The 11,244-nt window shown below is 30.2% G+C and overlaps 1 protein-coding gene across 1 annotated transcript; it reads left to right on the top strand.

The window, feature by feature from the left end:
- Positions 1-3,258: 3,258 nt before the first annotated feature.
- Positions 3,259-4,235, top strand: gt (transcription factor giant). Its single transcript, XM_088205886.1, has one exon. It carries the CDS (start codon positions 3,283-3,285, stop codon positions 4,048-4,050), a length of 768 nt encoding a protein of 255 aa, XP_088062012.1. The 5' UTR covers positions 3,259-3,282; the 3' UTR covers positions 4,051-4,235.
- The last annotated feature ends 7,009 nt before the right edge of the window (positions 4,236-11,244 follow it).

Below are 11,244 nucleotides of genomic sequence, written 5' to 3'. Positions count from 1 at the left end.
TATGCTAACTCTTGAGGTTCGTCTGGTACATTATAAGTTTCACATTTAAAGGGATTTAGTATAACTCAACTCGCAGTATGTAAATCTAGATCTGGAAAAAATTAGAGAACCGCTCTTTGAGTTTAGTAAGATAACTTATAACTGTATCCTCGATTTCGTCAATTGTAATATTTTCACAATCTTAAGAAAAGCTAACTTTGAAAATGCAGCAATCTTATTTTATTCTGCTTTTTGCCTTAAATATAAAATCTTTGATCCAAACGCTGAAATTATATTGATATTCCTGCAATTATTTGCTTAATGCATTCACATACACAAAATATTAAATATTGCAAAAAATATTAAATATGGCGCCGTCGCAGTGATAACGCTCCACTGCGACGGCGCCGACACAGTTTTTTTGCTTTTGACGTGAATTTTTGCCTTCTGAGAAGTGATAACTCTTTTTGCGCCTTCTTATTGACCAAAATTCGATTTGAATATACTTTGATCCCTTCTTATATTAGAAGTCTATAGTAATATCAGTAGGAATAGTTATTATATTTTTAAAGTGCAGACAAAATATAAATAGATATGTGAGATGTGACGTGTATAATTAATTATAAGACCTTCATTAGGTGAGGTTTGGGTTAGAACAGCAAATGCATGATTCACTACTGTCAAATTGAGTTTTATAGACATTTTAGAGCAGAGGTCCCTAAACTTTTTTGTCTCGTAGACCACTTGCCATGTTTTTCGGTATTGGGTAGACCCCCTGCTTGCTTGATATTAATTTTTTGCAAATTCATCAACTTCAAATCTGTTTTTGACAGCTGGTATCGTGCTACTCATTTTAAAAGATTTCTACTATCTGTGTATGTGGATTATTCCATTCATTGAAAGCCGAAAATAAAGTCACCCACATTTACATCTCATGGATCCCCAATTTTATTTTTCACTGACATGGACCCCTTGCAGGTCGTCGTCGACCCCTAGGGGTCGATATAGACCACTTTGAGAATCACTGTGGTATATCATTATGTGCAGGTTTTTACAAGTTCAAAATGTATTGCGACCACAAAGCGAATGCCTACATCCTACAACTTACACAATTTTATAAACATATATAATAATTTTTTTACTTCATAGGTACTTTTATAAATAATGTATATGTCTTTATTTTATAAGATTATAATGTAAGTAGATAGGTACTATCAGTGGTTGTTGAGATCCACTTAAGCGGACCCCCATTTTTATTTCACGGACCCCCAATTTTTTTTTCGCTGACGTAAACCCCTTGCAGGTTATCATAGACCCCTGGGGGTCGATATAGACCACTTTGGGAATCACTGTTTTAGAGCAACATATAATTTTTTTGCGTCTATCACTCAAATTATGTTTTCGTTAGTAGAAATATATATCTACTAGTGATAATGTATTTGTACTTCACTAGTGAAAATATAACTTTACTGAGAAGTACACATTCACAGTAACATTTATACATCGCATGTAAATAAATAATGATAAGTATGTAAATGTATATATTAATACATATGGAAAAGTTGAAATCATATAATTTTTCTAGAACGTGTCAAATTATATTTTCACTATTCAAAATATATATCTATCTGACACGTTCGACAGAAATTAAAAACTGTAAATTGCTGCTTTCTACTCGTAATGAAGTATTACTAAAAACTCATTTGGATTTTCCTACTTTTATTGTGTCATATGCAGATGATGTATTTGCAAATCTTCCTATTTCACTGCAGATTCTTTAAACTGTTGCAGTATCGATTGTAAGTTGTGAGCGATCATTCAAAAAGTTAAAGCAAATTTTGACATATTTACAAGCTTCAGTGGAACAAGATTGTCTTAGTAATTTAACTCTTCTTAGTATTGAAAAATAAACATTAATTTGGATTATCTTATTGATCAGTTTGTATCATAAAAATGAAAAAAATAAGCTTTAATAAACTGTATATATATTTTTTTTAACATGTTACTTTAAAAAAATAGTTCAGTATTAGTCTTACCGTATTTGCTTACTGGCGTTTCGCTATTTTATGTGTTATTTATTTTGCTGTAATTTTTAATTGGATATTTATGTACAACATTTGTATAGATAATGTTTAGTAACTATAAATATATCATAAATAATAATATATAATTCACTATGAATGTTTTTTTTATCTACGATTTGTCTTATTATAAATATTGTATTTACTGTTAAAACTGATTAACAATATATTCGATTTTTGCTATCATGAAAATTTATATCATTTTCACATATTAGACGTATTTTGAAGTTGTGAAAAAAAATATGAAGATTGGGGGTCCCAAATAGCATTTTCGCCATATAATTATTAATAGACCCTGTATTAAAAATATTACTGAACATCTATTCCTATATGAATTAACTATTTGATTTGTTACCTTTAACCTACCTTTAATAATTAAAAAACAAATGCTATTAATAATTATGGCTGAGTTTACTGTTTCAATAAAAATTTTAACTATTTTAATTCAGCATCATAAATGTTAAATTATTTTTTATACTATATAAAAATGTAAATTAAACTATTTTTTCTATTATGTATAAATTACAATCAAAATTGTTATTATTTATATTATGATGCAATTTTAATAAAGATATAAAAATCGATTAAAAAAATTAAAAGTGCAGTATTAAAATTCCATAAATTCCGAAAGTATCAATAGATATTTTCACATTAGCACCGACGCGCATTACAAAATATTAGCAATAAGTTGACCGTTTACCCCCACCACTATTTCCGCCCAAAACCTAAAATTCTACTTGTGCCTATGCACTTACCCCTTTTAGCCATTCGAAGCAGTTACTTCTGTGCAGTGTGGTCAACTTCGCGAGGGTTGTCCGTCGCTGTTGTTGACAACGACACAAAGATAACATTGCCATCTTCTGAATTAATTTCCATTGAAATTTATATTAAGTTGAAGGTAATTTATAATTTTGTTTCGGTTTAAGTTAAGCCGCGTCTCTCCAAATTAACCCCGCATTATAATGCATTGTGCACCCAATACACATTTCAACTTTTAATATTTTATTATTGTTTTTGTTATAGAAATATGACTTCAACACATTCATCATATACCATGGATTATAGCAACATTGCTTCTGGAGTGCTTGACTTATCCACGTCGAGGAAGCCACCCGCTGCGTTCTATTTGGATAGAAACGGAGCATCGTCGCAGCATCATTCCATGGAGCAAATAATGTCATCGCGTCCCAAAGCTGAATCTCCGAACCCGAATTATGCTGAAATGCAGTTCAGACAATCGTCTCCCAACGCCAATGAAAGCAGATATCAAAACTATCACAATGAAAACGGAAGCCCGACATCAATGTACAATTCTGCCAGCCCTGAAGATCACTCACGTCAACAATCGCCAGCATCGTTCAGCGCTGGCTATCCTGGAGTTGATCAACTCAGTCAGTACGTTATACACGCAGCATTTCAACAACGTCTCGCATTGAATCAAAATGCAGCTCCGAGAAACGCAGAATTTGACATCGCATCTGAAGCTGGATCGGATACATCACAGCGTTCAATGCCGCTCTATACCATGCCTTTGACAAATAGAGAAGGCAAAGCAACGAGGCCTTTTAAGGCTTATCCGAAGGACCCGCTGAGCTTAGCCCTTGGATTCGCATCTGTAGATACACACTCCGCCGAGAAATTTACAGCCTTCCGGGAAGAAATGTTAAAACAAATTTGTAAAGCGAACGGCGGACAGCCGACGGTTTCTAATCCTAGAATGAGAAGGACGGTCAACACGAATAATAATTACACCGACGATGGAAAGTCCAAATACCAAAGCAAAGACAGTTCCTACACAGAAAGAAGAAAGAAGAACAACGAAGCCGCTAAAAAGTCCAGGGATAGAAGAAGAATCAAAGAAGACGAACTTGCGATTAGAGCGGCTTTTCTCGAAAGAGAGCTCTTGGAGATGAGGGTAGAGTTAAATGCAGCTAAAAATCAATTAGCGGCTTTGGGCATAGTTCTACCGTCTCAAAATTCAAATCAGTGACGGAAAAGTGTTACTTTTTGTAATATGTTTTTTTTTGGTTTTACAGTGAGAGCCTGTGTTCTTGTGTTTCACGCAAATTTGTGATTTTAATTTAATTGTTATTGTTAAATTCAACTCAATATGTATTATATCTAGTGGTAAAATTTATCATTTCATCATTGAACAATTTTGATAACGATTTTATATTTGTAATCATGTGATATTACGTTCTTGTCAATGTTGTACTTGTCACAACAGTTGCAATATTATTTTTAAGTATATTTAATGGTTTTATTTTAATAATAACACCCGTTGTATATATTAATGTTTTTAAAACGACTATAAATATAAAACATTGTACAATTAAACTATGTATAATTTTAATCACGCAACAATAATTCTGACGCAATAGTTTAATTTATTTTTAATGGTAGTATCGTGCGTATATGGACTCCCTTGCGTTTGTGTAACATAAATTACGTATTTAAGCGAAAAAATTACGTTTTAAGTTATTTGCGGATTGTTTTTATTAAAATATCATTATATATTAATAATCTTGTATATATAATATAATATAAAAAATATAATAATTTATATTTTATGAGCATAACATTACATAATTGTCTTATGTATACATTTTATACGTTTATAATAAAAAATATCATTTATTTGGCAAAACATAGTATTTTCATCTTACCATAATAAACAACACAGCATCAATTTTTTTAATATACTTCTACTAGATGAATTGAATTTTTAGAAAATAAAATTATTATTTAATAAAACATTACACATCCCTGACCAGGAAAAGTGTTGCGGAAGTCCTTGAACAGTAGGAAGCTCTTGTAACGCAACACCCCTCTGCACTACCATAATGATGTCCAATAAAAGCGCACCCCCGAAGGTTTTATTGATGAAATGCATTCAAAGGTTTATTGGGGGCAGTTTGTGTAACAGAGGGATGCATTCATTGGTCAACATCGAACACTAGGGGCGAGTATATGAGGGGTGATTTCTATCTCAGTAGGACCCTTTTCCATAATAAATGGATCTTATTGGTTGTCAGTTGGGTATTGATAAATGACGCCATTTTAAAAATACAGTTTTATATGATTCTTTAATAATAAAAGGATTATTTTAAATATTATTAAAATCGAACGATAATAACAGCTTAGTATATTTTATTATGTTATAAATACATTGCACTCTTTAAAAAAATACTTATTCATTAATATTATCTATTTTAAATAAATTATAGTTATTTTTGTATTACATAAAATATTCAGATTGATGACACACTGTTTATAAAATAAAACAAATATTGAAATAATAGTAAAGTTAAAACCGTTTAGATTTATACGTAACACACGAATACGGGTGTTTCTTATAGTTATTTTTTTATGTGGTCAAATGGGACACGGTCAATTGGGCGACGGCGATTGGGCGACGGTCAAATGGGCGATTCAAAATGGGCGACGGACAAATGGGCGATGGCCTTTTGGGCGACGGTCTTTTGGGCGATACAATAATAATGCATTACAAATAAATGTGTAGCAAATCATGATCCTATAATTAATTAAATAATTTACATAATTTAATACATATTAAAATATATATATATATATACATATACGTACATACGAAAATATAAGTAATATTTTTTATAATAGAATTAAAAGATGAAAACATTATTCGGTCTAAACAAAATATAATATACCTACATAAGATATAGTATGTATATATTTACTTATCATTTGTGCTTATTTAATCATAAAATATCACTTAAACAGTTTGATTTTTTTCATTCAAGAATTTAAGAGAGTTACCCGATATCATAAAACACTTAAAGCACACGGCTTAAGTCGGTAATTTTATTATAAATACCTACCTGATAAATGTTCATAGTGGGCCCTTACGCGATTTTTTTTTATGTTTTGAGCCTTGGAAACTACTGTGAGAACAAGCTTTTGGAATTTCCAAAAATCGCATATTTTACAGTTATCTATTTTAAATTAGATAGGATAGGTATATAAAAATATAATAACACAGAACTAGATACTGATAAGTGTTTATCGTGGATTTTACCCTTTACGAGATTTTTTTTATGTTTTGAGACTTATAAATTACTGTGAGAACAATCTTTTGGAATTTCCAAAAATCGCATATTTTACCGTTATCTATTTTAAACTGGATAGAGTGGTTATATATGAATATAATAAGCTAGAACTATCGCTGATAAATGCTTATCGTGGATTTTGCCCTTTCCGCGATTTTTTTTATGTTTTGAGCCTTGGAAATTAATGTGAGAATAAACTTTGGGATTTCACAAAAATCGCATATTTTACAGTTATCTATTTAAAATTAGATAGGGTAGTTATATATAAATATAAAAACCCATAACTAGCGCTCAGTATACTTTTGAATTTTGACTGAAAACATTCGAAAAAAGTTTCGTTGCGTCTTTGAAAATTATTTTTGTCGTGGTTTTAAAACACTTTGTCACAGTGTCATTGTGTTTTTGGTAAAAAATTCAGTACAGCAAGAAAATAAGTATGTGTCTTTATATTCACATGTGGGTTATATTATATGTGTTATTTATAGATAATTGTTTTTTATTGATTATTGTTGAGAGCGACTAATTTGAGTTACCACAGTTTATATTCTTTATAAATGGATAATTCAGACATATTAAGTCAAAAAGACAAGGAAAAATATTTTTGGAATGGATATCTTTATGAAAAGAATAGACCAAAGAATTTTTATTAAAGTTTTGAGGTACAATAGAAAAAATATCATAGAATATTTACATGGTATTGCATATAATTATAATATGAGTTAATAATTTGAAAATAAAATTGTTTTTCATTTAATATACATTTTCGTTTTAATGTATATTTTATTTATATTCAAAATAAAGCAAAGCGTGCAAGTTTTTTTAAATTTCTGTCGCCCATATGACCGTCGCCCAAATAACCATCGCCCAATTGACCGTCGCCCAATTGACCGGAATCGCCCATTTGTCCGTCGCCCAATTGTCGCGTACCGGGTCAAATATTTCGTAACATTTATTTTTTACGGAAAAAAAAAATTAAATGACTAAAGTCTCTCCGCAAAATGCGTCCTTTATTAATATTTATTGCTTATTTCAAAGCATATATGTTTTCGTATTTATTATGTCTTGAAATGCGAAGTGGTGCATGCGTGAAGACTTTCGTATCGGTTGTTCGCAATTTATTCGGAAATTTTATTCTCGGTAAGTAAACCTAATATCTTGATCGCGTTCCAGTAAGGCATTCTTTTATGTTTTATCTCTTTATATTTATTTTGTGCAATGAGTATATTTTATCTATAAAAGAGTTTTATTTATAACGTTAAACATAATATTTAGCTGGTTGTTGGCATTCATACGCTAGTTGTCTTCACTTGTGTTAAAAAGGCAATCAATCACCAACCCATAAATTTATCCTTCACAATTTTTTTAGCCTGTAAGCTGATACTTTACTCCATTGCTTTGATGTATGTACTTAAGGATCAATATATTAGGTCAACAGACAGTGATTGGAACAAGGCATATGTAGTACATAACTATTTTTTATTTATTTCACAAATGGGGTTTTGTTCTTTATTTTTTAAATCTTATTCACAATCAAATTTTATTGTGTGAGGACAATTTAAATGAGTAATATTGAAAATAATTTTTAATAAAAATAAGCAAAAAGGTCGCACGAACTGATCGAAAGGAAAAAATAGCAGGTATATAAATTTGCGCTTCATTAGTTATCAGAAACAATAGTTTAACATTTTTAAAGATAAACTTTACCTGCGATTACCAGAGGAGATCATGGCAATGGTTAGATAGCAAATATGCCACGTAACCTAGCTTAGACACGAAAAAAATATGGTGACAGTATAGTGATATTATAGAGAATTATTTATCGATCGATTCTTAAGCATTGCGAGACTTTTACAGCATAATCATTTTATAGAGAAATTTAAATCATGCATAGAAAATTAACCATTGAACATTCGATTTTGGTCTATAGACTTGAAACGATATTGCTTTATGATACTGCGATGCAGCATACTTCACTAATTACTGTTGTGAAATTAAATGAATTAGGATTATAAATTTTGCCTTATCTCCCACATTTACCATACCGATTATTAGCTATTTAAAAATTTAGACTTTATACCGAAATACATAATTTAATAATTATAGTGATATTATGAAAGTCATTGATTTTAAAAAATCTGAAAAAATTTTTTTTTTTATTAACAAGGGTTCATTTTTTGTTAAATTGTTGACAATATACCATTTTTGTAAATGAGATTATTTTAAATACCGAATTTGTAATAAAAAATATATAGAATTTTATATCAATGATAATAATTTTGATGCCACATTTATATTTGATTAAATTTTTAGTAGTATAAAATAATGCATGAAAGTGATAATTAAAAAATTTATGCATCTTTGCATTTTAGTTTGATTTTTAGGTCACTGATTATATATAAAAAAATCCACTTGAAATATATCACCCGGATTTACAATATTTAATGATTTATTTATTATAAACCTTCCATTGAAACAAGTCAGGCCTCAGCGCAATGCGTTACAAGAGGGTAAAAAACACAATAAACAACTACTAAGTAAGTAGTGAGACACCAGTCTGAAATCAGTCTGTAAATTAGTGACATATTTTAATTATTATCTATGATTACAACGGTCACTATGAAAGATCTAAGTCGATTTTATTTCAATTATTCATCACGATATACATAGCGTGAGATTTAGAAAATATAACATATAATAATCTATCGGAATTATAATTATATAATAATCACTAATTTCGATCACCCGGACACGATAGAAATTGAAAAACATACATAACATTTTCGAACCCAGCTTTTTCGGGTATTAGTTATATTTTATACCACTGGTTCATTGTTTTTGATTTAGATTATGTAGTACTGTTACTAAATTTTCATATATTATATGTTTCCACATTAACTATGTTATTTAAAAAATGTGAATTTATAAATTTCGCAATTTCTTTTACGGTTCCGATTTTTCTTATATAAGATATTATACATAGAAGATATGTGTATAGATATATTATAGGTGTGATATAACAACGGAACCCAAGAACAGATGCAAATACACATTTTTCTGGTAACGGGTAACGTTTGCCAACCTGACGCTAAACTACATCAACAACAGTGCCACCAACCAAACGGTATGCATGCCCACCGTATTTTCGCATTATTAGAAGACAACCGGTCACGTCTATATGACAATGTGCGTCACTCATGTGTTCCTTTATATTCGCAAGAATAATCTTTTCATTCATCATAATATCTTTTTGCATTTCACGGTTAATCTCCCGAGAAGGGATCGCCATTTGTGGTATGCAAGGTGCAAAACGAGTTAAATTGTAAAGCGTTTAGAATTAAGATGGCATTCCCTTGATAGGAGCTCGGCGTGAAAGGGCGAATTAAGCTATGCGTCTTCCTTGTCTATTCCCATTTTGCTATTATGTGCGTACCGTTATTTTTTGCCATTTTGCAACTCTTTTGCGTCGCCAAAACTCGACGCATTGTTGCACAGGATGGAGCTAACTCTGAGACAGTGGTTTCAAACCATGAGTATCATAGTTGTGGTGCAAACATTATTATTAACTATTATACACACTACTATCTTAAATCGTAAACTTAACGTATTCTGAAATTATTGGTGTAATTCATAGAGAGGATAAGAGAGTCGATATTTGTCAATATATATTTGTATACATAGGTATTGCAACACCTTGCCAAATCAAAAGGTGACTATTAAGCTCTTTGCATACTATAAAAGTAAAATATTAACTAAATTAATAAATACATCATACTTTTGTAAAAAAATAATTTGCTCATCATTTCTACCGATTTTTATGCAAATAAAATAAACAATAATCGAAAAATTAGTAATTAACAAATTAAACACGAGCTCAGTTTGTTTTTACAATAGTATGATGTAAATATTATATTTCGTATTAAACGGCAGTCAAAAAAAAAAAATATATTTTAGGTCTAATTTTAATTATCTTGTAAGTATTGATTCTAATCATAAAAGTGATGAAGCTGAACTAAAGCCACTTTTCGTGGAGCCAAAAATAAAAATAAAAAGTAAAGGGTTAATGTACTGAGTAGTAGGGGTTTATGTTTTTTTAACATACACGAGATTTTAGAATTAACATTGTGCCGTGATTACCGTCATGCATGATTTTTATAAATCGAGCTTACACATTTATTATTTTGACAAAATTCTATCTGAACTTTGGCATCACAAAAATAATAAAAATACATTGCGTAGCAATATTATTATTTATTTATTTTATTCTCAACCTTCTGTTGTCAACTGATATACATAAGCCCAATACGTTACAACGGGGTAAATCTGTACCAATTCGGTATGTCAATCAGACATAATGAACACCTCACAAAAAACGCATCATATAAAACATCATAACTGTATAAATTACTTTGTGCTGTAAAATTTATTGCTCTATAGAAAAATTATTTAGAGTAATAAATGTGGAAGTAGGCTATTTAGAACAGGCATTTCTAAATTTTAATTTTATAAATAAAGAATACATATATTGTATAATACAATCCTGAACAAAATAAAGTTTTGATTAATGCATTCATATTTTTAACTTTCAATATTCACACATGTGCTACTTCACGGCACACGTTTTCGCGATTCACTATCGACTACCTAATAAACAATTGGAAATGATGAATGTTAACCCTCGCCTGAAGTTGTATATTGAAAAAGTTTTATTAGAAACGTGGAATTGCGTTTATTCGTTTGCGATTTTCTCCAGAGACTTGTACCCATTATTTGTTTATTGGTACGCAGCTTTGGAGTTTGAGCATTATGTTATATATACATATGTGTATTTATCAGAGTAGCTACTTTTACATAAATTTATTCATAATCAAAAATGACTAAGACTATTCAGAAAGATGGCTTAAATGGTTATATATCATAGATGAAAGATCACAGTTGCAATCCTTTGTATTTTTATCATATTTTTGGCTCTCGCTTGTTTCCATTTTGCATACAAGCAGACAGAACAATGGTGGCGACCGACGCATAAGAACAGTAAATGCGGATTGTAGAGTATACCGCCTCCGGCAACAGTGGACAAAATTTGTTGTTTTTTTGTCCAC

The sequence above is a fragment of the Plectrocnemia conspersa genome, unplaced genomic scaffold (assembly GCF_051122295.1).
Source record: "Plectrocnemia conspersa isolate PC_06_02 unplaced genomic scaffold, ASM5112229v1 ptg000002l, whole genome shotgun sequence".
NCBI classification, from domain to species: Eukaryota; Metazoa; Arthropoda; class Insecta; order Trichoptera; family Polycentropodidae; genus Plectrocnemia; species Plectrocnemia conspersa.
Note: the sequence above shows the minus strand (reverse complement) of the source record. Positions and strands in the feature narration are given on the sequence as shown.